Genomic DNA, 25,232 nt, shown 5'->3' with positions numbered 1-25,232 from the left:
CCTGAAGTCAGGAGGAACCGAGTTCAAATCCAGCCTTAGAAACTTGACACTTACTAGCTCTGTGTGACCCTGGGCAAGTCATTTAACCTCAACTGACTCACCCCCCCCAAAAAAAATTCTCCAAGTCTATAACACATCAGACTGTGAGCTGTTTTCTGGGTTTCGTGTTTTGATTTGTGGTTCAAAATGACTTCATCTATGTAGGCCTACAACTCTGCCTTAGCAGTCCTCCCTGCTGCTTGACCTCACCAAAAGGGTAAGTGACTTGTCCAAGGCCACACAGCGAAGTGTGGGTTAGAAACACAGCTGGAACCTCTAAGATTTTCTAGTTCAGCCTCTTTTATTTTACAAATGTAGAAGCTAAGGGAAGAGAGGATAAGTTAATTGTCTACTGTCATGTAAGTAATAAGTGGAAAATCAGAGACTTGAACCAAAGTTTAACTCTGATCTTGGTTTCGAGACCATCAACTCGCTCTCCCACACTGGCACACCATTTTCTAAAATCCCTCGCCGTACAGCACAGAATATTGTTGGCACAAAAACCCATTTAAACCCTCCTTTCCCAGGAATGTCTTTGATAATTTTTTTTTAACCTAGTACACACTTCAATACTGAGATGCTAAGGAAATGCTTTTTCAAAATGATATACTGTGCTGAATGGCATCTGGTCTTCTCTAATCACATGAAATTAGCATACATATCAAATAATGCAAAGACAGTAGCAAAGCAATTTTTTCTTTTAATTTCTTAAACTGAATTAGATGCAATTGAAACAACTTTTCAATTACTGAATTAACTAAGAAACTCTAGTCTCTTGCAGGAATTATGTTCTAGAGAGCAATTAGTCATCAACAAACATTTATTAAGGCCTACTATATGCCAGGCACTATGCTAAGCCCTGGAGATACCAAAAAAAAAAAAAAAACCAAAACACAGTCCCGGCCCTCAAGGAGCTTCTAATGTCTAATGGGGGAAGATAATACACAAAAAGGAAATTGAAACCCCCCCCCACACACACACCTTGGGCACCAGGGGGTACAAGCACGTCCATGATGAGAACCCAAGCAGAGCAGGTGATGGTAAATAAAGTTAGATGGAAAAGTATGAACCCACTATAAAGGAAGACCTTGGGAGGAACTCATTGTTCAGCCCTCCAATCAAAGGCAAGAGGCAAGTGAGGATGCTAAGGAGGTGTTGAGTATCAAAGCTGAATCAATCTCCAAGATTATGATAACTCAGGTGATGATCACGACTAATACCTGTGAGGTGACAATCGCAATACTGTATTTTACTAGTAATATTCATTCAACAAGCACTTATAAGGTACCTACTATGTGTCATGAACTGTGCTGGATACTGGAAATACAAAGACAAAAGCCAAGGAGTCCTCTTTCTCAAAGCTTTTTTCTTCCCCTGGGGGGAGGCAAGGAAGGGGAATCAACGGGAACACTGATAAACAGACATTACATACACAGATACACGTATGTGTGTGGAGGTGTATGCGTGAGTACATGTCTGTGGTTGTCTGTCCTTCCTTCTGGAACAGGACCAATGATATCAGGAAGGAGATAAAATTGAAGTGAGGGAGGCTGTGCGAGTCACCAGCCTCACTCTCTCCTCCAGAGCCATCTGGGTCCAGCTGCTTGATGACTGGAGATGGCCCTGATGCAGTGGGACACCTTAGCCTTTTTAAGCTGAGGTCTTTCCCCATTCAGTGATTAAGGCTAGTCCAAAAACAAAAAAAAAAATCTGGGAGGGAAGACCCTAAGTGTTTCTGGCCAAAACAGAAAAAACTGCTATTTACTCAGAGTCGTCAGAATCCAAACAATGGCCAAGTAAGGCTTGGGCTGGGGCCTACTGTTGGCCAATCAAAGAGAGCCAAAGTGATCTGGGTTTAAGGCACAGTTCATAAAAAAATCTCGCCAGCAATCCAAATTTATATCAGAGCACCCACAGGTAAGGGTATGATACCCTATGTGGTCAGAGGGAGAGGAGGGAGGGAAGGAAGGAACTCACCAGCCTCACTCTCTCCTATGGAACCACCTGGGCCCAGTAGCAACAATGACCAAGTGAGGCTTAGACTGGGACCGACCTATTGTTGTCCAAACAATGACAGCCAGAGTGATTTGGGCTTAAAGCATTTTATTTTTTAAAAATAAATGGGTGCCTTCTGGTAAGGCACTAGCCAACTGTGATATTAGTCTAAGTGCAATGTAAGAGATGGCACTGGAGATGAGACTTCAAGGAAGCAAGGAACTGTACAAGGCAGAAGTGAGCAGGAGTGAATGTCAGGCCCAGGGACCAGACTGTGCCAATGGTCTTCAAGAGCTCTCAGTTCACTTCAACAGATAAATACACTGGTAAGCACCAACACAGGGCAATTAGGTGAGGGATCAAAAGTGAGATGCAGACAGACCCTCTCCCAAAAGCAGAGGACACATTACTTTTCTCCCAGAAGGCTTTATGGGAGGAAGTGGTGGCACCTGAGCAGAGGATCATGAAGGGGAACGTGGCTGAGGCCATGCATTCCAGACCCAGACAACACTTGTGTCCAAGTGTGCAGTGGGGACAACAGCCTGCTGAGTTCCAGGAACAGCTGGCCATCCAATTTAATAGCAGAAGTGGTATGGAGAACAGGGAACTTAACAGATTGTAGGACTGAGGAAATAAAGGAAATTGGAAGTCCTCTATCCAATCTCCCCTTAAGTTTTTAAGGTTTACTGATGCCTTTTGTTTAAAAAGGAGAAGTCATTTCCAGATACAGGTTCTTCTCAAAAAAAACCTCCTTTTAACAAAGGAAAACAACTTGAGTACATCCAACCCTCACCACAACCACATTTGTCCGAGTATACCTGCTGCCCCACTCTTCTCTATACACTGAGGAGCTGGGACTTGTTTCATCCTTTGTACTTTCTCTGAATGTTCTTTTCAGCAGCATTACTCTCATCATTGGGCCTATTTCTCTCCTGGTTCTGCTGTAGTCACTCTGCATCGCTTCAGAGTCAGCCCATGTTTCTCTAAATCCTCATTTCTTGAGACAAAATAACATTTCAAACCATTTCCAGTACTGGTATGTTCAAATGATTCTTCACGTCCCCTTCCCCAAACTGATGGGCACTTCCTTTTTCCTCTCCAGTTTTTTACTACTAAGTTCTGCTATGAATATTTTGATATCGATAAGACTTTTTTTAAAAGTCTTTCAGTTCCCTGGAGTATATACCCAACGGTGGGATGGATGCTAAGATACAGCATATGAAAAGTCACGACTTTCCTCCCATAATTTCAAACTGTTTTCCAGAATGGCTAGGCCAATTCACAGCTCCACCAATGGTGTATCTGTGTGCCAACTGTATTCCTACAGCCCTCCAGCATTATTTCCATCTGTTATCATCTGGGCCAATTGGATAGGTACTAGCGAAGCTTCAGTATTTTAATTTGCAAAATGAGGGTGCAAAAGACCTGCATTTTAAAGATAAGCAAACAGGCCTAGAAGAGGGTAAACACCACATCCTAACGCAATGCTCTTTCCACTCTCCATGGCCTATTTATACACTTAGGTTCTCTAGTCTAGAGATGTCCAACACATAGCTGCAGTGGGTAACCCAAGTAGAGGTGGAACAGATGAAAATGTAACTGGGGAAAATTTAACAAAATAAACAAAAATACAACAAACCATAGGCCACGTTACATTTTAAAACTAAGTCAATATGCAGCAGAGGGATCCTTAGGTATGGATTAGTGTTCTCCATTTCTACTTGAGTCCTCAGGTTATGATCTTTAATACAAGTGTGAGAAATGGGTAGGTCATTCGATCCTAGGCCTCGGCTTCCTTCTCCTCTTCAGAAGGGAAAGAAGTGCTTATGAGGTCACCAGCAAGACCGCCTAGGTCTTGAGATTCAAAGATCTTCCAGTGCTTTCAAACCTGGTCCACTACATATTTAAGGAAGTTCACCGGACCCTGCACAGCCCGTGGACGTTTAAGACTTACCGAATGAAGAAGTTTTTTGTCCTGCTACTAATGAATGAGCAGTGACTTCTCATTTAGATCCCAAAATTAAAGGTATCGCCTAATACTGTAATGTCATGATAAGCGGGGATCATCATTCCTATGGGTTGAGTACTCAATCAGTAACTGACTCCACGAAGCCATGAACATTGAGGGTGTTCTGAACCATTCAAAATCTTCGTATTTGACTGTATATCAAGCATCACGCGGCCCAGATCAATGCCATAATAGCCTAACCCCAGCACACAGCTCTCTATTTATAAGAGGTAACTCCTCTAGCAGCATGGGTTGCAACCCCATATGGGCTCATGACCCACAGTTTAAGAGGCGCTGAAGGAGTCAGAGTGGAAAAAGTTTAAGAAGTCCTGCTCTAAAGACCCAGGGTGGCAATCACTTAATTCTAGATAAAACATGGTTGGCTTCTTTTCAACTAGCAAGCCTTAGAATCTTGGGCTGAAGATTCAGGAGACCCGGATTCTAGTTCTAGAACTGCTAACAACTTGCAGTAACTGGCCACCCCTCTGTAAAAAAAAGAGAACAGTATTTGTCCTGCCTGCCTCACAGGGCTATAACAAGGGTAAAACAAAATACTTCATTTAGATATGCTGTATAAATGGAAAGGGTTTTTTTAATTATTAAACTGAACAAAACTAACTCAGAAAGTCTCAGACAAAGCAAGAAAAGAGACAAACGTCAAATATCTGTATTTGCAAAGATTATGATTATTACTTATAATAACATTTTAAAGCAACCGCAATGCTATAATATTCTTTATGGAGAAATGATCCACTACCGAGTGTGACTTCTACTTTCAATGGTGAGGCTGTTAGACTGACATTTCTGAATGACAATTGAATGGAAAGGAAAAGATTCCTAAAAGACAAATTCTGAAATGCAACAAACCCAAGAAATAAAACAGTTCTTCCTAACATTTCTTCATTATGTCTATGAGTCAGTGTGATACATTAGGCCTTGGAAGCTGAACAGTATGAAGAAAAGAGAGCTGCTATGAGTCTGCACAGTGGAAAGAGCACTAGCTCAGAGGAAAGGTCTTCCAGTCCCCTCCCTTCCTATTTCCCTCCTGGGTTGCCTGGGCCAAATCACCTGATCTCTCCAAGCCCCATTCTCCTCATCCGTAAAATGGGAAGATTAAGCCAAAGAGTCTCTTTCCACTTCCAGGTCTCTATCGATGACCTCCGTTTCCCTCTCATTTCAGTCTCCTAACACTAAAATTGCAGAATTCGTCTGTTTTCCTTTAGTTTCCATATCAAGAAACAAGGGTTACATAAGTGACATATACAAGTATATTTTACTTATATACATATTTATATGCATACGTATACACTGTAAATTTTTAATTAATTTTTTTCAAAGATAAACACTAGAACGAACCGTTCATGTTGTCACAGAATCACAGGTTTAAGAGTTGAAAGGAACTCCCAGGCCAACTCCCTCAATTTGCATATTGGCAGCTCAAGTCTTCCTGACTTTAGGTCAGAGATCCTTAAACTGGGCTCCATGGATAGATGTCAGGGGGGTCTGTGAACTCAAATGAGGGGAAAATTCCACTTCAAGTCTGACTAACCTCTATTGGATTTTTTTAGTATTCTCTCCAATTACTTATAAACATTATCCTGAGAAAGAGTCCATCAACCAGACTGTCATCATATGCCACCTCACTGTGCAAATAAAAGGAAATCCTTGTTCCAAGCTGGAATTCCCTGGCATGGACATTTTCTAAAACTCTGGCTCTGTGACTTTGCTGGTGTCAGAAACACCATCTCTTACTGCAGAGCAGCAAGGCTCTAAGTCAGTCTTAGCTGCAGCTGCCCAAGGCAGGCAGCAGAGGTGATGCTTGAAGCCCCAAGGTCTGGCCTCCCAAGTGGCCTCCTCCAGCCACTCCACCACACTGCTTCCTGGTCCCCTCAAAGCAGACACAGAGACTAGCCATGACCCCAGCTTCCCTCTAGGCCCTGCTCAACCCTCACCAACCACAGGAGGCCTTTCCTGATGCTCCAAGCTGTGCCTGCCTCTCCCTATCCTCCACTCTCCCAAATAACTCTGTATTTCATTTGTCTCAGTTGCTCCCTCCCCATGATTAAACAGAAGCTCCTTGAGGACAAGGCACTGTTTCATTTTTATCCTTTTATTCCCAGGGACCGGTAGGCACTTAACTAGAAAAGGCTCCACAGGGAAATGGGCTTAACATACATTTTAGTCACCAAGTCAAAGGGATGCCCTGGGCAATCCAGCTTGGTAAAACCATAAATGTAATGTCAAGCTGTCCAATAAGTGTCATTACTATTATTATTCATCTCCTTAGGCCTCAGTTTCCTCATGCGAGGGGGTTGGGCTAGATGAAGTGAAGTCTTTTCTAACCATGATCCTCAAGGAATCCGCACCAAGCCCAAAAGCAATTTAATAGATCTCACTTTCCCTTCCTATTACTTTGGGAAACGTATAGAGGGGATGACTAATCCAACACAATGTTTGCAATCCAGAGAAACTTTCTATGAACCTAACCATTCTGAAAACAACTTCCAAGACTGTCTCCAGGCACCGCAAAAGCGTCCTGTCTGGCCTAGCTGTATTCTCTCAAGAGGCAGACCACTTGATACTTTTTTGATATAAGGCGATTCAGGTATCACCAATGAAGTAGTCGAATTTTTGTCTCATGTCACACATCTGAAAGTGCTTAAAATGGTCTTCAGCTATATTCTTACAAAGGACCATCCATAGGGCAGCAATTGAACAGCCCACAAATAATTTAAATTCAGTATGTGTACCTTGTCATCTTAAGAAAAACTTAAACAAGTGAAGACTCTGAGATTCATCCTATGCCCTCCAAAAAGGTGTCTAGACTACCTATTTTGCTGTTTAAAAAAAAAATCTCAGGAGTGTTTCTAATCAGAACGTCATCCTTATCTGACAGCATACCTACAGACAGAGAAACTGAGATGGGGAGGTTAAGCAACTCCAAGTCACATGAGTGAAGATGGGAAAAGAACTCAGAATCCTCATTAAATCTTACCCTTCCTCACCCTTATTCTCCAATTCTATTAGTCTACTAAGAGCTCAAACTTTTCTGTATCGGTGATATTGTTTATACATGCTGGATGACGATACCTGAATCAAGTAACAAAAAAAGCAACTGGAAGTAAGAAAGAGCCATCTGCATGTGTTTTTAAGGGTAGTTCTACCTTAGCAAAATGAAAACTCTCAGCCACATTCACTCCATTCACTTCTAGAGGCTAAATAAAACTAGGTTCAAGCTTCTAAATTCTCCAAACTACTAAATTAAATTGGCATATCAAGTCACTGGGGAAGAGACGTATGGTACATGACCTTTCATAAATCTTTTTTATCAAGAAACTATTTTTCATCATCTACCATGACTTCTATGGCAAGTGAAATCCCATTCACCTATTTCCTGGTCCTCAACGCTCAAGCCTCTCCCTAACATAAAGTATGCTCATTCTTTTTCACCTAACCCTGAGAACCGTATCTGCCCCATGCATCCAAATAATTCTGTAACCTTAGTTTCAGTCACAACAAAACTACATTCTAAAGTTTCACAGATTTGGAGCAGAAGGGCCCCCAAAAGTCATTGAGTCAGCCTCATTTTACAGATGAGGAAACTGAGGCTAGAGGTTGCCTAATGACAACCGAACTCAAACTGAAAGCCACTATATCACGTTCTTTCTCTCATAGAGATAACCTTCACGTAGAATTACACTACTCCTTTGACATAAGATAATTTTTTTTCTGTGATCAATTCCTAGTAAGACCAAAAATGAAAAATGGGTACAGAAATAAAAACAGTTTCACTTTTTTTTTTTACTTTATAAATGTTGCACATCTTAGTCAATTTCCAAAAAGAATAACATATTCGTTGGTGTGGTCTTCCAAACGGATGTGATCTTGGGGAAAGTTGATAACTTCGGAGCCTGCGGACCAGAGCTCCAAGCCGAACCCCAGCCCCAGAACTGCCAGCTGGGCTCCGTGGGCACAGACGACGTCTGCGGCACCGCACATAAGGGGTCACCGGGTCGGAAGATGCTACTTAAAATGTAACCGATGTCAGCGTCCACGCACTCCAGTCCAGAGGGAGCCAAAAGGCAACCGACCCGAGCTCTAAGCACGGCCCCGGGAGCCTCGGCTCACGCCCGGCCACCCACACCCAGAGATCCCCTCAAGTCTGCGTCTCGCGAGTCAATCAAAGGAACCTGTTCACGAGAGAAAGCCGAACTCGGGGGGGAGAAGCTCCGAGGAATAGGTGCCCCTCCCACGGGCGCCCGGGATTCCCCAGTGTCCCGCACGGGCCCCCCGCTTGCTGCACCGAGAGCCGTCCTCAGTCCTTCGCCAGGAGAATGGGCTGCCTCCTGCCCAGACACCCGCAACGTCCGGGGGACAACCGAGAGTCTCGTGGAGGGGCAAGGTCACGCTCGCGGGGGGGGGCGGGGCGGAGGGGTTCATGGGCGGCCTCACCCGCGCCCCCCCCACCCCCCACCCCACTTACCTCCCCGGGCTGGAGGGGCCGGGACACCTGTCCGCCGCGGCCTCGGCCCCGGCCCCGCCCGGCCGCCCCCTCCCCCAGCGCGGGCCTCCTCCCCCTGGCCGCCCGGCCGGCCCGCGGCCGCCTACCTGGAGGAGAGGGAGGCGGAGCAACGCACCCAAGGCCCCAGGTCGCAGAGGGCCCGCGCCTCGGGGTCCCGCTCCTTCTCGCGCTCCACGTGGTAGGCGTACAAGGAGAGCAGGATGCCGGCGGCGCACACGGCGCACCGGGCCGCCCGCTCCCAGCGCGGCACCGACACCCGCAGCACGGGCGCCGCCATCTTCCGCGCCCGATCCTCCTCGGCCGCCGCCGCCGCCTCAGCCGCCGCTGCCCGCCGTCTCAGCCACCGCCACCGCCGCCGCCGCCGCCGCCGCCCGCCGGGGCCCGACCCAGCCTCAGGCTGACCCCAGCGCCTGTCCCCGCCCAGCCCCAGACGCCGCCACCGCCACCGCCTCTACCACCTCCTCCGCGGCCGCCGTTGCCGCCGCCGCCGCCGCCGCACGCCGCCGCGCCCCATTGGCTCAGCCGCCGCCGCCGGGCCCCTCCCCCTGACGGCGCGCGGACAGGCCCGGCCGGCAGGGGGAGGGGAGGGGGGAGCGGGCAGGCTGGGCGGGGGAGAGGGAGGAGGGAGCGCGCGCCCCGCCTCCGCCACCGGCCGGCCGCGCGCGGCTCCGCCTGAGAGCGAGAGAGCGAGTTGGAGCGCCCCTGGGAGGGGCTGGGGCTCGGGGGCGCGCGCAGAAGGGGCGGGGCGCCGGGAGGGAGGGACGGCGCCGCGCCCCGGGGAAGCCGGCGGACCCGGGTCCTACGGCGGCGGGACTCAGGACCCGGGGACGGCGACAGTTCGCAGGCGTTCGTGGGCTCGCCGCCCACCCACTAGGGTCCTTGTGCTTTCCCAGAAATGAGGGAGGGATCCCCGGGACCGCAGGTGAACCTCCTGGCCCAGAAGGGAGAGCCCCTCCCTCTCGACCATCACCCCACTCCACATCCTCCCCTTCCAGAGAGCATCCCTGCCCCGCCCCATCCTGTCCATCCAGAGCATCCCCTCGCCTCCCTCCCCCTCCCGAGCATTCCTACCCCTCCAGAGCGTCCCTGCCCCCCATCCTGCCCCTCCAGAGCATCCCTGCCCCCCATCCTGCCCCTCCAGAGTAGTCCCTCACCTCCTCCTCCCGTCCCCCTCCAGAGCATCCCCTCACCCCCCCTTCCCCTCCCCCTCCAGAGCATCCCGGTCTCCAGACAACAGGGCACAGAGCCCCCGGCGTGGCAGCCCCCCTCCCCGTGAGGTCGTCCTGGGGCTGAAAACAGCTGTTCAGCCTTGGCTGAGTCACTTTCCCTTAGGTACCGTCGCCCCTCAGGGGCTAGAGAGCCAGCCTCGATGACCTGAATTCAGACCTGCCTTGGACACTCACTAACTGTTTGACCCCCGGAAAGTCACTCAATCCCGCTCACCCTTAGCTTCCTCACCTTACGAGCTCCCCGGAATCCGATGACCCTGGTCTTGGGGCCCGTCTGCCCTCCGAGCCCTTGCACTGGCTGTCCCCCAACGCCTGGAAAACACTCTCCTTGCTAACTTCCCTGGCTCCCTTCAAGTCTCAACCCAAGAAGACTTTCCCAGTCCCCTTTAACCCTAGTGCCTTCCCTCTGAGATCACCTCCCTGGCCTGCAGACCTCCAGAGATCACCTCCATTACCTTGCATTACATATTACCTCACTTAATCGTCACAAACAACCCTAGGGGGTCGGGGCTATTATTATTTATCCCCATTTTACAATCCACAAGTGCCTGCCTAGTTGCACCAGGTACTGTGGGCTGAGAAAGGCAAACACACCAGCCCTACCTTCGAAGAAGAGAAGACGCGTTTTAATGAGAGAAACAACATGGAAACATTGGTCATACAAGATGCATTCAGAGTAAATGTCTTTGAGCTCCCTGAAGGTCCCGACTGCACACAGAAGACTCGGAAAGCAGGATTTTCCCCCTCTTTGTGGAGCTTACCATCTGGAGGGCTTGCTAAGTAGAGAATTGCCCTAGTTTCATATTTATCTGTCAAATGAAGTTTTCTAAAGTTCCCTTCCCTGCCACTGTGTAGAGAGTATATTTAGGGCACCTATCTGTAAGTGAATGTATGAGAATGTATGAGCAGGGGAAGTTGATTAGAATTAGAGGAAAGATAGGGGAAAAAAAGGGAGAGAGGAGAAAGAGAGAGAGCTGAAAAAGAGTACACAAGTCAGAGGATCTTTTCCTAAGAGATGTTTGCTTAACACTGAACAGAGTAGGTGCCTAATAAATGCTTATTCCCTTCCCCGATTTTCACTTCTGCCTCAGAAGCAGGGCACTAGCCAAATCTAAGTTGATAATGAAGCCACGACCTCTGGTTCCATTGGTTAGGCCTTCAGGGAAAGCTGCCTGCCAAGCATTTTCTACTGGGAATGCCTGCAAGGGTCAATTTAAGGGTGTGGCAATCAGCCGGAGGCCTTGTCAGCTGCCTGTCCACATGCCTGTCTGCTTCAGGACCTTGGAAAACACCTTCGTACCACCCTAGAAAACAAACAAGCCCCACTCCAAAGGGGTATGGAGCCAACTGATGGTAGGTCCAAGCATCATCTTCACATCCCAAGAACACGTTCTGCTTTTGTTACATCATTGGTATAGAGGAGGAACAGCATTTTTTTTAATGGCTGGGTAAGGGGAAAGGTGGTGAACTCACCAATTATGACTGAATCGTGCTCTTCCCCCTCTCCTCCACGATAACATCACAGAACCATCCTAAGCAGGACATGTGCAGGGAGACTAGCTCTCCTCATCCATTCAGTTGATTGTTCAGTCACCAAAGTGTGTCGAGTGCGCTATTCTTTCTCCTGCCCTCCCCAGCGGCCTAACCAACTTGAAAAATCCCTTCCAGTTTCCTGCCTGGGGTGGATCTGGAATAAGAGACACAGATCCTCTTTTCCTCATGCCAGGGTCATGGCCTCACCCCCTAAGTTGTCTAGAAAGATGAACAAGGTCGTCATTATAATTCTAGTCATGAGCAATATTAATTATCTTACTTCCTCATTATGGTAGATCTGATTCACTGAAGCATCATTAAGGGTCCACTTCGTCATCGCCTCTGGCCCTTCGGTCTGCTACTGCACCTATTTCAAAGACTGGTGTAGTTGCTCTGCCTGTGACCTTACAGTAACTGGTCATTGGTTAGATTAGCAAGTAAAGCCAGGAATTGCTGTGCCAAGGCTGAAGAGACTCCACTGAGCCTCAGACGTCTCACCACATGACTTACTCCCATATCAGATGTTGCAGAAATCAGTCTTCAGCACCCTTTAAAAAAATGAACCCACAAAACACATGCCCAAATATCACCAAAGGACTGCAGATTCCTCAGAGCCTTGCTGATTTCAGAGAATGAAGTGCTTGCCTTAAGCCTCTTCATCATTTGTATTTCACACTGTATATTTATGGGGCCCTTGTCTTAGAGGTCTTGAGGCTGTCTTGAGAGCCCTTTAAGAACTGGAGTTGCAGGGGCATCTAGGTAGCACAGTGGATAGAGCGCTGGCCCTGGATTCAGGAGGACCTGAGTTCAAATGTGGGCTCAGATACATAACACTCACTAGCTGTGTGACCCTGGGCAAGTCACTTAACCCCATTGCCCAACCAAAAAAAAAAAAAGAATTGGAGTTGCCTGTTTCCACAGCTCTTCCCAGTCCTTGGTGAAGCACCTAGATTCTTGATTCCATACCAGTGAGGAAAAAAGTTTCCATACTTCAGAAACCCTTCTTATTCCAGTAAAGAGCTTATGTTTTGGTTGCAGAACAAATAGAGTATTAACGATTTACTTTATGGCCTTATATGGAAAAAATAACACAATGTCAATATGATGGGCTGATTTTTTAAAAATGATAAATGCCTGTTTCCCAAGTTTTTTAAGACAATAAGATTGTTGTTGTTCTCATTATTTTTGTCCTTTGTTCTCAAAGAGGACTGTGACATCAGGAAGGTGATGCCATGACACGCAAGTGAATTGGATTTAAGTGAGAGAGGGCTGTGCAAAGTCACTAGACTCATTCTCTCCTCTGGAACCATTTGGGTCTGATAGCAAGATGTAAATCAGGACAACAGAGAGAGCCCCCAAGACAAGCCCCCAAGACAATAAGAACTTTATTCTAAAAAAGATAAGAGGACATCTAAACCAAGATGTAGTTGGTGTATTTAAAGTAGAGCACAAGCCAAAAATAATTCTTCCAAAACACTGGATTCCTACTGGGGATGTGTGTTATAAACATTTGTCTGCCAATAGAACGGCTATGAATTTTTCATCATTTTGTTTGTCTAAAAACATCCTAATTAACTCATCTAAGAAACTGCATAACTCTCCAACAAAAGGCCTGAGAGTAAATTGGTTGAAACTCATTAAGAAATGCTTCACCTGCTTTTATAATCCAGTTTGTCATCTTTCCATGAACAATCCTTGACATTTTTTTTTCAGATGTGTCTCCCATAGAATTCCTATACCGGCAACACAACCTGTTCCAGCCAGTCTTCAGACCAGGAACAAGACTCCACTTCTCTTTGATGCAGAAATCACAAAAACATGCTTAATGAGGACAAGGCTTTGGGAGTCATGGCCCTATTCCTTAAATGTCCCGGAAGGCTCTGATTCCTTGTCTCTTTGATGGAACTAAAAAGTGTCACCTTCTATACACATCTAGTGCTGCTTAGCATGAGGTCAAATTTGCTGGAAGCCAAATTAAATCCAGACATTCTTGGTAGGGCACTGTCCCCAATACATACAACTAGGTTCACAGATCAAGGAATTATGCAGCAAGCCATTCCCAAATCACAACGAAGGTCAGATTCTTAGGAAAATGTCATGCTGTGGATTCCTTATTGCTTGAAATATCTTTGGGAATTAAAGTAGTCCAGTTACCACTTCCCCTTAGACCTATTCCAGAACATAATTAAACCACTCAAGCACTCAGGGGATGAACAATTCCATGGGGCTTCTATAAAATTCTATTTGTGAACCTCATGCCTGCCACAGGAGGTTCGCTCAACTCTTTCTATCACATGGGCACGGCACCCAGTCTTCTCTAGGCGTTCACATTTTAACAAACTATGATTCTACAGGAATGTGCCCTTTGTTTTCTCAAATCAGGATGTAGGGGGTAAATATCCTTATTGGTCACATAAGAAATGGGAATTCAATTCCCCAACGGGAACACTTAAAATTGCAGAGGCAGTATGCTCTGGTGGATAAAAAAAAGAGGTAAATTAGGAGTACAAAGACGTGGGTTCTAACTTCAGTTCTGCCATTAGCTAGCTGTGTGACATTGAGCAAATCACCACAAGTCTCTGAACCTCCTCTTTCTTGATGAAATAAATTGTATAATTTTTATAATTGTATAATAATTGTATTATATAATAATTGTAAAAATAAGTAGAAAGGCTTGTAATCCCATCTACTTGGGAGGCTGAAGCTAGTGGATCACTTGAGGGCTGGAGTTCTAAGCTGTAGTGGGCTATGCTGACTGACAGTCACCACTAAGTTTGGCATTGATAGGGTGAGCCCCTAGGAGCAAGGCAGAAGGTGACCAGAAGCACACCTCAGGAGGGTCAAACTGGCCCAGGCTGGACATAGAGGTCAAAGTTACTGTACTGGTTAGTACTGATTAGTCATGTGACTATAATTTTTATTTCTTCATTTGAAAAACTGCCTGTTCCTATCTATAGTCGTATGAAAAAATGCTCTCAATCACTATTGATTGGAGAAATGAAAATTAAAATAACTCTGAGATACCATATCACACTTATCAGATTGGCTAACATGAGAAAACAGGAAAATAATAAATGTTGGAGAAGATGTGGGAAAATTGGAATACTGATGCATTGTTGGTGGAGCTATAAACTGATCTAACCATTCTAGAAAGCAGTTTGGAACTACGCACAAAGGGCTATAAAACTGTGCATACCCTTTGATCCAGCAATACCACTTCTAGGTCTGTATCCCAAAGAGATCATAAAAACGTGAAAATGGGGACAGCTAGTAGCACAGTGGATTCAGGAGGACCTGAGTTCAAATCCAGCCTCAGACACTTGATACTTACTCGTGACCCTGGGCAAGTCACTTAACCCCATTGCCTAGCAAAGAAAACAAACAAACAAAAAATCGGGAAAATGTACAAAAGTATTTAGAGCAGCTCTTTTTTTGGTGGCCAAGAATTGGATATGAGGAGCTGCCCATCAATTGGGGAATAGCTGAACAAGTTGTGATATATGAATGTAATGGAATACTATTGTGCTATAAGAAACAATGAGCAGGTAGACTTCAGAAAAACCTGGAAAGACTTGAATGAACTGATTCTGAGTGAAATGAGCAGAACCAGGAGAACACAGTAACAGCAACATTGTGCAATGACCAATTTTGATAGGCTTAATTCTTCCCAGCAATACAAAGATCTAAGACAATTTCAAAAGATTCATGATGGAAAATGCTGTTCACATCCAGAGAAAGAACTATGGAGTCTGAATGCAGATTGAAGCATACTATTTTCTCTCTCTCTTTTTTTTCTTCTTTCTCGTGTTTTTTTCCCTTTGGTTCTAATTCTTCTTTACAACATAACTAATGTGGAAATATGTTTAATATGATTGTACATGTATAGCCTATATCAGATTGCATGCCATCTAGTAGAAGGGGGAGCAGAGGGAGGGAGAGAAAATTTAGAACTCAAAAATCTTATAGAAGTGAATGTTGAAAACTAAAAACAAATAAAATTATAAATGTAAAAGAAAAACTGCCTGTTCATAACCTTTGACCTTTTATCAAGTGGGGAATGACTTGTATTTTAACAAATTTGACAAAGTTCTTTATATGTTTGAGAAATGAGACCTTTATCTGAAAGGCTAAGAAAATTTTCCCCCAATTTTCTACTTTCCTTCTACTCTTAGATGCATTGGTTTTATCTGTACAAGAACTTTTAAATAAATATAATTGAAGTTATCCATTTCACACCTCACAATGCTCTCTCTTGCTTTTCATAAATTGTTCTCCTATCTATAAGTCTCATAGGTAATGTTCCATGTTCTTCTAATTTTCTTGTGATATCTCCCTTTATATCTAGGTCATGTATCCATTTTGACCTTATCTTGGTACATGGCTTAAGATATTGGTCTATGCCCAATTTCTGCCAGACTGCTTTCCCAACAATTTTTACCAAATAATGAATTCTCATCCCTAAAACTTAAATCTTTACATTTGTCAAACACAAAGTTACTATAATCCTTTCCTACTGTGTATTACATTTCTATTCTGTTCCACTGATCTACCTTTCTATTTTTTATCCAGTACCATATAGTTTTGATATTTACTGCTTTATAATGTAGTTTGAGGTCTAGGGCTGCTGAACCCCCTTCCTTTACATTTTTTTTATTAGTTTCCTTCAAATACTTGATCTTTTGTTCTTCCAAATGAATTTTATTTTTTCTAACTCAGTAAAATAATTTTTTAGTAATTTAATTGGGATGACATTGAATAAATAGATTAGTTAGGTAAAATTGCCACTTTTATTATATTGGCTTTGCCTACTCATAAACAATTAATACTTCTCCAATAATTTAAATCTGACTTTATTTGTATAAAGTGTTTTATAATTATGTTCATGTAGTTCCTGGGTCTATTTTGGCACGTATACTCTCAGGTATTTTATACTATCTACAGTTATTTTAAATGACCTAAAACAATACTGAATAATATTGATGACATATAGTGTAATTTTCCTATTTATCTCTTTTAATTAAATTATTTTAGGGTTAACTTTGTCTGAGATCATGATTGCTACCCCTGCTTTTTTTTTTACATCAGCTGAAGCACAATAAATTCTATTCCAGCCTTTATTTTAGCTCTGTGTATATCTCTCATTTTTTATTGTTCCTCGTAAGCAACATATTGTTGAATTCAGATTTTTAATCCGTTCTGTTATCACATTCCTTTTTATGAGTAAATTCATCCCATTCACATTCAAAGTTATAATTACTAGTTTTGTATTTCCCTTCATCTAATTTTGCCTTACTATCCTTCTTCTCTCTTTACCCTATCTCTAACTACTACCTTGCCTTCCTATTCCTAAATCTACCAGCCCCTCTAACAGTCCCCCTCTTATCCTCTCCCCTACCCTCCTAATTCTTAATCTACATACCCTCTTTTATCCTATCCCCTCACCATCTTTTTGCCCTCTTATCCTCTCCCCTACCCTCCTAATTCTTAATCTACATACCCTCTTTTATCCTATCCCCTCACCATCTTTTTGCTTCATAAATTTAGAAGATTTTTATACCCTTCTACATGTATATATTGTTTCTTTTCTAACCCATTTCTGATGCAGAATTTCAGTCTTGAAAAGGACCTCGGAGGCCATCTCATCCAATCCACACCTGATCAAGAATCCCTTCCTCCACACTGTCAACAAGTCATTATTCAGCCTTAGCTTAAAGGCCTCCAGGGAGATGAAACCCATCATCCCTCAAAGGAAGTCTTTTCCACTTTCAGATATCTTTAATTACCAGGATATTTTCTCTAAAACTGTTCCTTTGCCACCTATACCCACTGCCCTAGCTCTACCCTCAAAGGCAGAGAAGAACATAAGAACACAAAGTCCTTTTTTACAACTTCAGACCCTTGAAACCTGCCACTATGTTGGGCTGTCTTCACCTCTCGATGCGGAATATCTCGAATTGCTGCTATTGATACTTGTATGGTATAGCCTTCCGACCTCTCCCTCTCCTGGCCATCATCATTTCAATGCATTCCAACTTATTAATATCCTTCCTAAAATGTGGCATCCAGAACTAAACCCAGAACTCCAGATACTGTCTGATCTGGGCAGAGGACCCACTCATGACCTCCCACATTCTCCATCGTGGACTCTGAAAGGGGGTTTCATGGCACACTGGGATGCCATGAGTTTCACTAGGTCTGCCATGAATTTTGGGATGCTACTGTCGATAAGAAAATGTTTAGATAATTTTATTTACTCTAAATTTTACTTGCCAGCATTCATAGTATGGCAAAAAAATAAATAAAACTCATCTATGTAGGTGATCACACAAACCTCAAAATACCTCACTCTTTGAACTTGCAAAGAACTCAATAAAAACAGCTGTTTTTATTGAAGAGAAACTGTACACTAATGACTCTCCCAATTTTCCCACTGTGTTACCACCTTAGACATTCAATGTGCCATGATTCCTCTTAACAAAGAATTCTGTGCCATTTGCAAAACAAAAAAAAAAAATTGTAAACCACTTCTCTATACACTCTGGCTCCCTCAATGGAGCCTAGAATGGGGGTTCTTAATCTGGGGTCCTCTGACCCTAATAGATGTCAGAGGATCTGTGAATTTTTTAAAAAAATAACCATTTCAATCTAATTGGCTTCCTCTATAATCCTGTATATTTTATTTTACGCATTTAAAAACACCATTCTGAGAAGAAGTTTATTGGTTTTACCAGACTGCCAAAGAGGTCAACGTTACAAAATAAAGGTAAGACCCTCCCCCACCCAGTTTAAAATAACATTAATTTTGTTGGCTATCAAATGACTTATAATGTAATTTTCAGTCTGTTAAAATAATCAGATTTGGGGTTTTTTCCACACAAACTATTGACTAGCCTATGTCTCCCCCATCCTTTATTTCTGAAGAGGATTCTATACTTGGTTTCAAAAATCAACAAGTCAACACTAAAAGTGGACATGGTTAGTTAGATTACATTTAGACCCTATAAAATTAATTCTGCCATAGAGGTGATACTATATGACTCTGAGACATGGAAAACCATAGCCCTGAAGAACTACAGCTATGAGTCACCCACAGGAAAATAGTGAGCATGAAATACCTGTAACATAATATCACCGAAAAACTGCATAGGAGAAGGAAGCAGTGTAAAGGACTATCTGTATGTGTGTGAGTGTATACTATATATGTGACTGTGAGACGGCTGTGTGTATGGAAATGAAATTGTGTAGCAACCACATAACAAGATGGAAGGATAACCATTCTATTTGTATCACAGTGCTAATAAGAGGGTTAAATGAACTAGTTAAGAGAACTAGAGGAAAGTCCCCAGCGTGGTGGGTGGACTCCCTGAGACACATCTAAAAATAATTTACTTCCAGTTTTCAACATTCACTTCCATAAGATTTTGAATTTTAAATTTTCTCCCCCTTCTTTCTCCTCCCCTTTCCCTAAGACAGCATGTAATCTGATAGAGGCTCTACATATACATTCCTGTTAAACATAGGAAAAAAGAAACAAAACAAAACAGAAGAAAAAAAGAGCAAAATAATATGCTTTGATCTGCATTCAAACTCCATAGTTTTTTCTCTGGATGCAGACAGCATTTTCCTTCATGACACTTTTGGAGATGTTTTAGATCCTTGCATTGCTGAGAAGAGTTAAGTCTGTCAAAGTCAATCATCGAACAGGATGGCTGTTATTGTGTACAACGTTCTCCTGGTTCTGCTCACTTCACTCAGCATCAGTCCATGCAAGTCTTTCCAGGTTTTTCTGAAGTCTGCCTGCTCATCATTTCTTATAGCACAATAGTATTCCATTACATTCATACACCACAATTTGTTCAGCCATTCCCCAATTGATGGGCATCCCCTCAATTTCCACTTCTTTGCTACCATAGAAAGAGCTGCTATATTTTTATACGTGTGAGTACTTTTCCCATTTTTAGAATCTCTTTGGGATACAGACTTAGAAGTGGTATTGCTGGGTCAAAGGGTAAGCACATTTTTATAGCCCTTTGAGCATAGTTCCAAACTGCTCTCCAAAATGGTTAGATCAATTCACAACTCCACCAACAATGTATTAATGTTCCAATTTTCCCATATCTTCTCCAACATTTATCATTTTCCTGTTTTGTCATGTTAGCCAACCTGATACGTGTGATATGATACCTCAAAGTTGTTTTGATTTGCATTTCTCTAATCAATAGTGATTTATAGCATTTTTTGTATGATTATACATAGCTTTAATTTTTTCCTCTGAAAACTGTCTGTTCATATTCTTTGACCATTTATCAATGGGGGAATGGCTTGTATTCTTATAAATTTGACTCAGTTATCTATGTATTTTAGAAATGAGGCCTTTATCAGAGACACAAGATAAAAATTGTTTCCCAGCTTTCTGCTTCCCATCTAATGTTGATTGCATTGGCTTTGTTTGCACAAATTTTTTTTAATTTAATGTAATCAAAGTAATCCATTTTGCATTTCATGATGTTCTCTATCTTTCGTTTGGTCATAAATTCTTCCCTTCTCCATAGATCTGATAGGTAAACTATTCCTTGCTCTTCTAGTGTGCTCATAGTATCAGTCTTTATATCTAAATCATGTACCCATTTTTATCTTAGTATAGGGTGTAAAGGTATAGGGTGTAAGATGTTGGGGTCTATGCCTAGTTTCTGCCATACTATTTTCCAGTTTTCCCAGTAGTTTTTGTTAAATAGTGAGTTCTTAACCCAGAAGCTGGAGTCTTTGGATTTATTAAATAGTATATTACTATAGTCATTGACTGTTGTGTCTTGCATACCTAACCTATTCCACTGATCCATCACTCTATTTCTTAGCCAGTACCAAGTAGTTTTGATGATTGCTACTTTATAATATGATTTAAGATCTGGTACGGCGAGGACACCTTCCCCTGCATTTCTTTTCATTAGTTCTCTTGATATTCTGGACATTTTGCTCTTCCAGATGAATTTTGTTATTTGTTTCCAGTTCTATAAAATAATTGTTGGTAGTTTGATTGGTATGACACTGGATATGTAAATTAATTTAGGTAGAATTATCATTTTTATTATATTAGCTTGGCCCACCCATGAGCAACTGATATTTTTCAATTATTTAGATCTGACTTAGTTTGTGTGAAAAGTGTTTTGTAATTGTGTTCATATAGTTCCTGGGTTTGTTTTGGCAGGTAGACTCAGAAATATTTTATAATGTTTACAGTAACTTTAAATGGAATTTCTCTTTGTTGGGCTTTTATTAGTGATATATAGAATTAGTAATATATAGAAATGCTGATGATTTATGTGGGTTTATTTTACATCCTGCAACTTTGCTAAATTTATTTATTATTTCAAGTAGTTTTTTACTTGATTCTCTAGGATTCTCTAAGTATGCCATATATCATCTGCAAAGAGTGATAGCTTTATTTCTTTTTTGCCTATTCTAATTCCTTTAATTTCTTTTTCTTCTCTTATTGCTAAAGCTAATGTTTCTAGTACCATATTGAATAACAGTGGTGATACTGGATATCCTTGTTTCACCCCTGATCTTACTGGAAATGCTTCTAGTCTGTCCACATTATATATAATGCTTGCTGATGGTTTTAGACAGATGCTACATACTATCATCTTAAGGAAGATTCCATTTATTCCTATGCTCTCTGGTATTTTTAATAGGAATGGGTGTTGAATTTTGTCAAATGCTTTTTCTACATCTATTGAGATAATCACATGGTTTCTGTTAGTTTTGTTGTTGATATGGTAATATGCTAATTCTTAGTTACAGGTTAAGGAATAGCTGAGCTGTCAATATAAATTTATGAGACTGCCTCTGTGTGTGTGTGGTATGTAGAAGAAGGATCACAGCAGAATCATATTCCAAGGCTTCCACTTGTGGCTACAGTATTTTTAAGATCATCTAGTCAGCCTTGTGCGAGCAGCTATGAGACACAGAAATAAATGATATTTTCATGCATCTTCATGAGTTCAAATCCAGCCTCACACACTTATTAACCGTGTGAATCTTGAATGAATAACCATTATTTAAAGCAATAAATACCAAATTTCTCATGACATGAAATAAGTCTTCAATCATGGCATTCTAAATATTAAAGGAAACATATGAGGATGAAATAATGTTAATGACTTGAAGAATATAGGGAACATGTCAAATTTCAAATACACTTTCAAAAAACTGTACTTAGCAGAATTTTGTGATTTCATATTCAATCATCTTTTTTGTTCCTCTGGACACTGAAAATTTATGTTTGTTGACTTATATAAATTATACTGTAAACTGAAAATTTATATTTGTTCATAATAAAAATATTTAAATAATAATAATAATGATAAATAATTTTTGTCGATGATATTGCTTAAAGTTGTCATTTGATCAGTTATGCAAAGGACCAATAAAACTGTTAGTAGGATCAGAGATTTACTATATTTATACATATTATTAATTGTGATGATGACTAAAAAGTTCCATTTAGATAAAGGAATATTCTGACTTGTTTAAAAGGAAAGTTGAACATGAGCAATGTTTCTGCAAAGATCATTCCCCATAATCCTGAGTGATTTACAGAGTTAGTTAGTTGACATTTATTCCCATCTTTCTAGAGAAATTAACACATCTTGAAGGAAAACAGTAGTTATGAAATATGGTGTTCTCAATTGTAACATGGGTAATCAGGGGAGAGGCCCCCAGATCTGTTGGGCTGGTGCATTTCCCATGGGACTGAGACACTCTGGTGGTCTTTCCATTGTGCTCTGCCTGTTTGGGAACATATCTTTCTTTTGACCTTTCTTGGAAGAGAGAGGAGAGGATTTTTCTCTCTTCCTCTTACCCCAACCCTAGCAGCCTTGGAAACCTGTAATCAGGGCTCGTATCAATTGCAGTCAACATGTGCTTGTTTATATGAGCCTGAGAAAAGGCTTTGAAACCATAGCTGACTCTGTGTGTGTGTGTGTGTATGTATGTGTGTGTGTGTGTGTGTGTGTGTGTGTGTGTTTATGGACACTTCTAGCCCTTTCAATAACCTCAGGAGTTTAAGAGGTTGGGAGTTCTTTCATTAGATATGAGCTGGCCATCAGGAGGTGATTTCCACAGCAGCTCTTATAAGAACAGCACTACCATCAGGAGGATTCTGCAACCAATGGGCTAAACCCAAAGCCATAGGTGGCAGCCAGGAGATCTGGACCTTGTGAGTTGTGCAGGTGGGCAATCTGTGGTGCAAGTGAATTATCTGATTCATAATCCCACAAAGCACCTTTAACTTGCAGGACAATATAATAAGTTCGATTTGTTATTGTTTTTGCATTTTAAGTATTTAATTCATGCTTGTAAGTCTTTTTTATTTTAAGCATTTCTTTTTTTGTTAGTTGTTCTAGACAGGGTAGCTGTCCTATTCCTGATATCTCCTTTGTACACTGAGTACTTTTTTTCTTCTTTTAGGAGAAACTCTAAACATGATACATACCCAAGCTTTGTTTAAGAGATCTCCACTGGAACTCTTAGCTACAAACTAGACAATGAGAAAAAAGCCTTTGGGGTCAGACTCCACTAGGACTGAACCTGCTTTGTGGGAATCCAGAGCAGAAGCCCCTTGTGAGAGGGGGACAACCCCTGTACCTTGGGTAACATCAGCATGACCTGTAAACAGAAGTCAAAGTTTGTAGTTTCAAACTCCATCATCCCCCAAGCCCGAATTTTATGTCATAATCAGAAGTGAAGATGGTATTGGTTTGGTTCTTTGACATTAGTCTGTCTTCATGTAGAATCAATCTCCCAAAGACAAATAGTCAGTCTGATAGTTACACTGGAATTCTGAAGTAATTGAGAGTTGCTCCATGGCTGGCTTCTTTACTATGGCAATGTTCCAACATTATTGCAGTTAAGTTCCAGTGAACAACTTTGACCAAAATTCACACTGTCCAGCTTGATTATCCTTGTTCTCAAGACTTGCGTGTGAATGACTTAGGGCTGTCTCCAAAACTCAAGACTGCTTTCAAAGGACAAAGATCTCCCAGGCTGGGGATGGCATGAACTCTGAAAGCAGTTCCAAAAGAAGGGTTCCAATAACGTTTGAATGAGACCCATAGTTAGGACAAGAGCGAAGTCTCTCAAAAGTGACTACTTTCATGGGGTCAACCTTTGTTGTACATATTTTGATACACCTAAGTTAGGGGTTCTTAACCTGGGGTCTGTAAACTAGTTATTTTAAACAGATGTTTGGATAACTGCACTGGTTTCCTTTATAATCCTGCTTATTTTATTTGATGCATTTAAAGAAAGATTTCTGAGCAGGGGTCCCCAGACTTCCCCAGATATTGACAAAGGGGTACAGGACATTGAGAAGGTGAAGAATCCCATGATTTCCTCAATGTTGGTATTTCCTTCATCAACACCAACACCTCCACACACCCCGTACAATTCCTGCCCATGATTTATCATAAATTCCCCCATAAAGCACCTATAGAGGGTGACCTTGCCTTCCTACTCTTTGTGTATCTTGTATCTTGAAAGTATTTGCATACCAATCTGAGAGTTCTTGGGTTATCATTAACTTTGAGGTACTCCTCCTTTATCTGTCAGAGATGACCTGAAACAGGGCAGGGCTTTCAGTGATCCCCCTGCAACACTATTGCCAAAGCCTCTCTATTTAACATCACCATTCTCCCAGTCACACTATGTGGCTGCCAATCACAGAACACACTCTAATAAGAATCAAAATCATTAACTCAAAAGGCTGTGGAAAGACATACCATGGGTGTGACATCTTTATAATGACAACTTGCCTGAAATGATTACACATGTATAACCTATATCAAATTGCTTGCCTTCTCAGTGGGGAGGGGGGGGGGGGACGCGGAGAGAGAATTTGGAACTCAAAGTTTTTTAAAACAAATGTTAAAAATTGTTTTTACATGTAACAAGAAAAAATAAAATACTAAATAAATACAAAAAAGAAAAACAGCTTGCCTGCAAAAGGAAGAACTCATTGAGAATTCAGTCCAATAAAGCCTGTGGTCTTTTTTTAAAAATTAATTTCTTTTGAATTATCAGCAATCACTTCCATAAGCTTTTGAGTTTTAAAGTTTTCTCCCTTTCCCTCCTCACCTCCCTTCCCCAAGACGATGCACAATCTGATATAGGCTATACATATACAGTCCTATCAAACATATTTTCACATTAGTCATGTTGTAAGTAAGAATTAGAACCAATAGGAGGAACCACCAGAAAGAGGAAACAAAACACAACAGAAGAAAAAAAAGAGCTATACTTCAGTCTGCATTCAAACTCCATAGTGCTTTCTTTGGATGTGGATAGCATTTTCCATCATGAGGCCTTTGGAGATGTCTTAGATGCTTGCATTACTGAGAAGAGCTAAGTCTATCAAAGTTAGTCATTGTACATCGTGGCTGTTACTGTGTACAATGTTCTCCTGGTTCTGCTCATTTCACTCAGCATCAGACCATACAAGTCTTTCCAGGTTTTTCTGAAGTCTGCCAGCTCATCATTTCTTCTAGCACAATGATATTCTATTACATTCCTATAACCTGTGGTCTTTCTATACCAGGGACAGATGTCAAGAGACATACAACACGGACAGTTCTCAAAGATCTTATAGTCTAATGGGGTGGGGGGAGTCTATTTAAATATACGGTTGCTTGAGGGGAAAAAAATCAATCTTGGGCTGTTATCATTTACATTTCTTACCCAGTCATGAAAGGCCCCCAATGCAACACACTGATTTGGCCAACTTTAGGGGACATAGTCCAAGGTGAAAAAGCTCTAGAGAAGGTAGTCATTCCTTAGCTCTGATGACAAGCAGTCTGTCCCTCGCCTTCTGTACTCTGGCCAGCCACATTTCTCAACTCTCCACTTATCC

At 42.1% G+C, this 25,232-nt stretch overlaps 1 protein-coding gene across 1 annotated transcript in view; it reads right to left on the bottom strand.

Annotated features, from left to right (window-relative positions):
- Window positions 1-8,951, bottom strand: part of VKORC1L1 (vitamin K epoxide reductase complex subunit 1L1) — a 46,845-nt gene extending 37,894 nt beyond the window's left edge. The window contains exon 1 of the mRNA XM_021007012.2: window positions 8,651-8,951. Coding sequence (XP_020862671.1) covers window positions 8,651-8,841 — 191 coding nt within the window. The 5' untranslated portion in view covers window positions 8,842-8,951. The remainder of the gene's footprint in view (window positions 1-8,650) is intronic.
- Window positions 8,952-25,232: the final 16,281 nt, after the last annotated feature.

Source organism: Phascolarctos cinereus, unplaced genomic scaffold (genome assembly GCF_003287225.1).
Source record: "Phascolarctos cinereus isolate Bilbo 61053 unplaced genomic scaffold, phaCin_HiC Scaffold_5;HRSCAF=322, whole genome shotgun sequence".
NCBI lineage: Eukaryota > Metazoa > Chordata > Mammalia > Diprotodontia > Phascolarctidae > Phascolarctos > Phascolarctos cinereus.
Note: the sequence above shows the minus strand (reverse complement) of the source record. Positions and strands in the feature narration are given on the sequence as shown.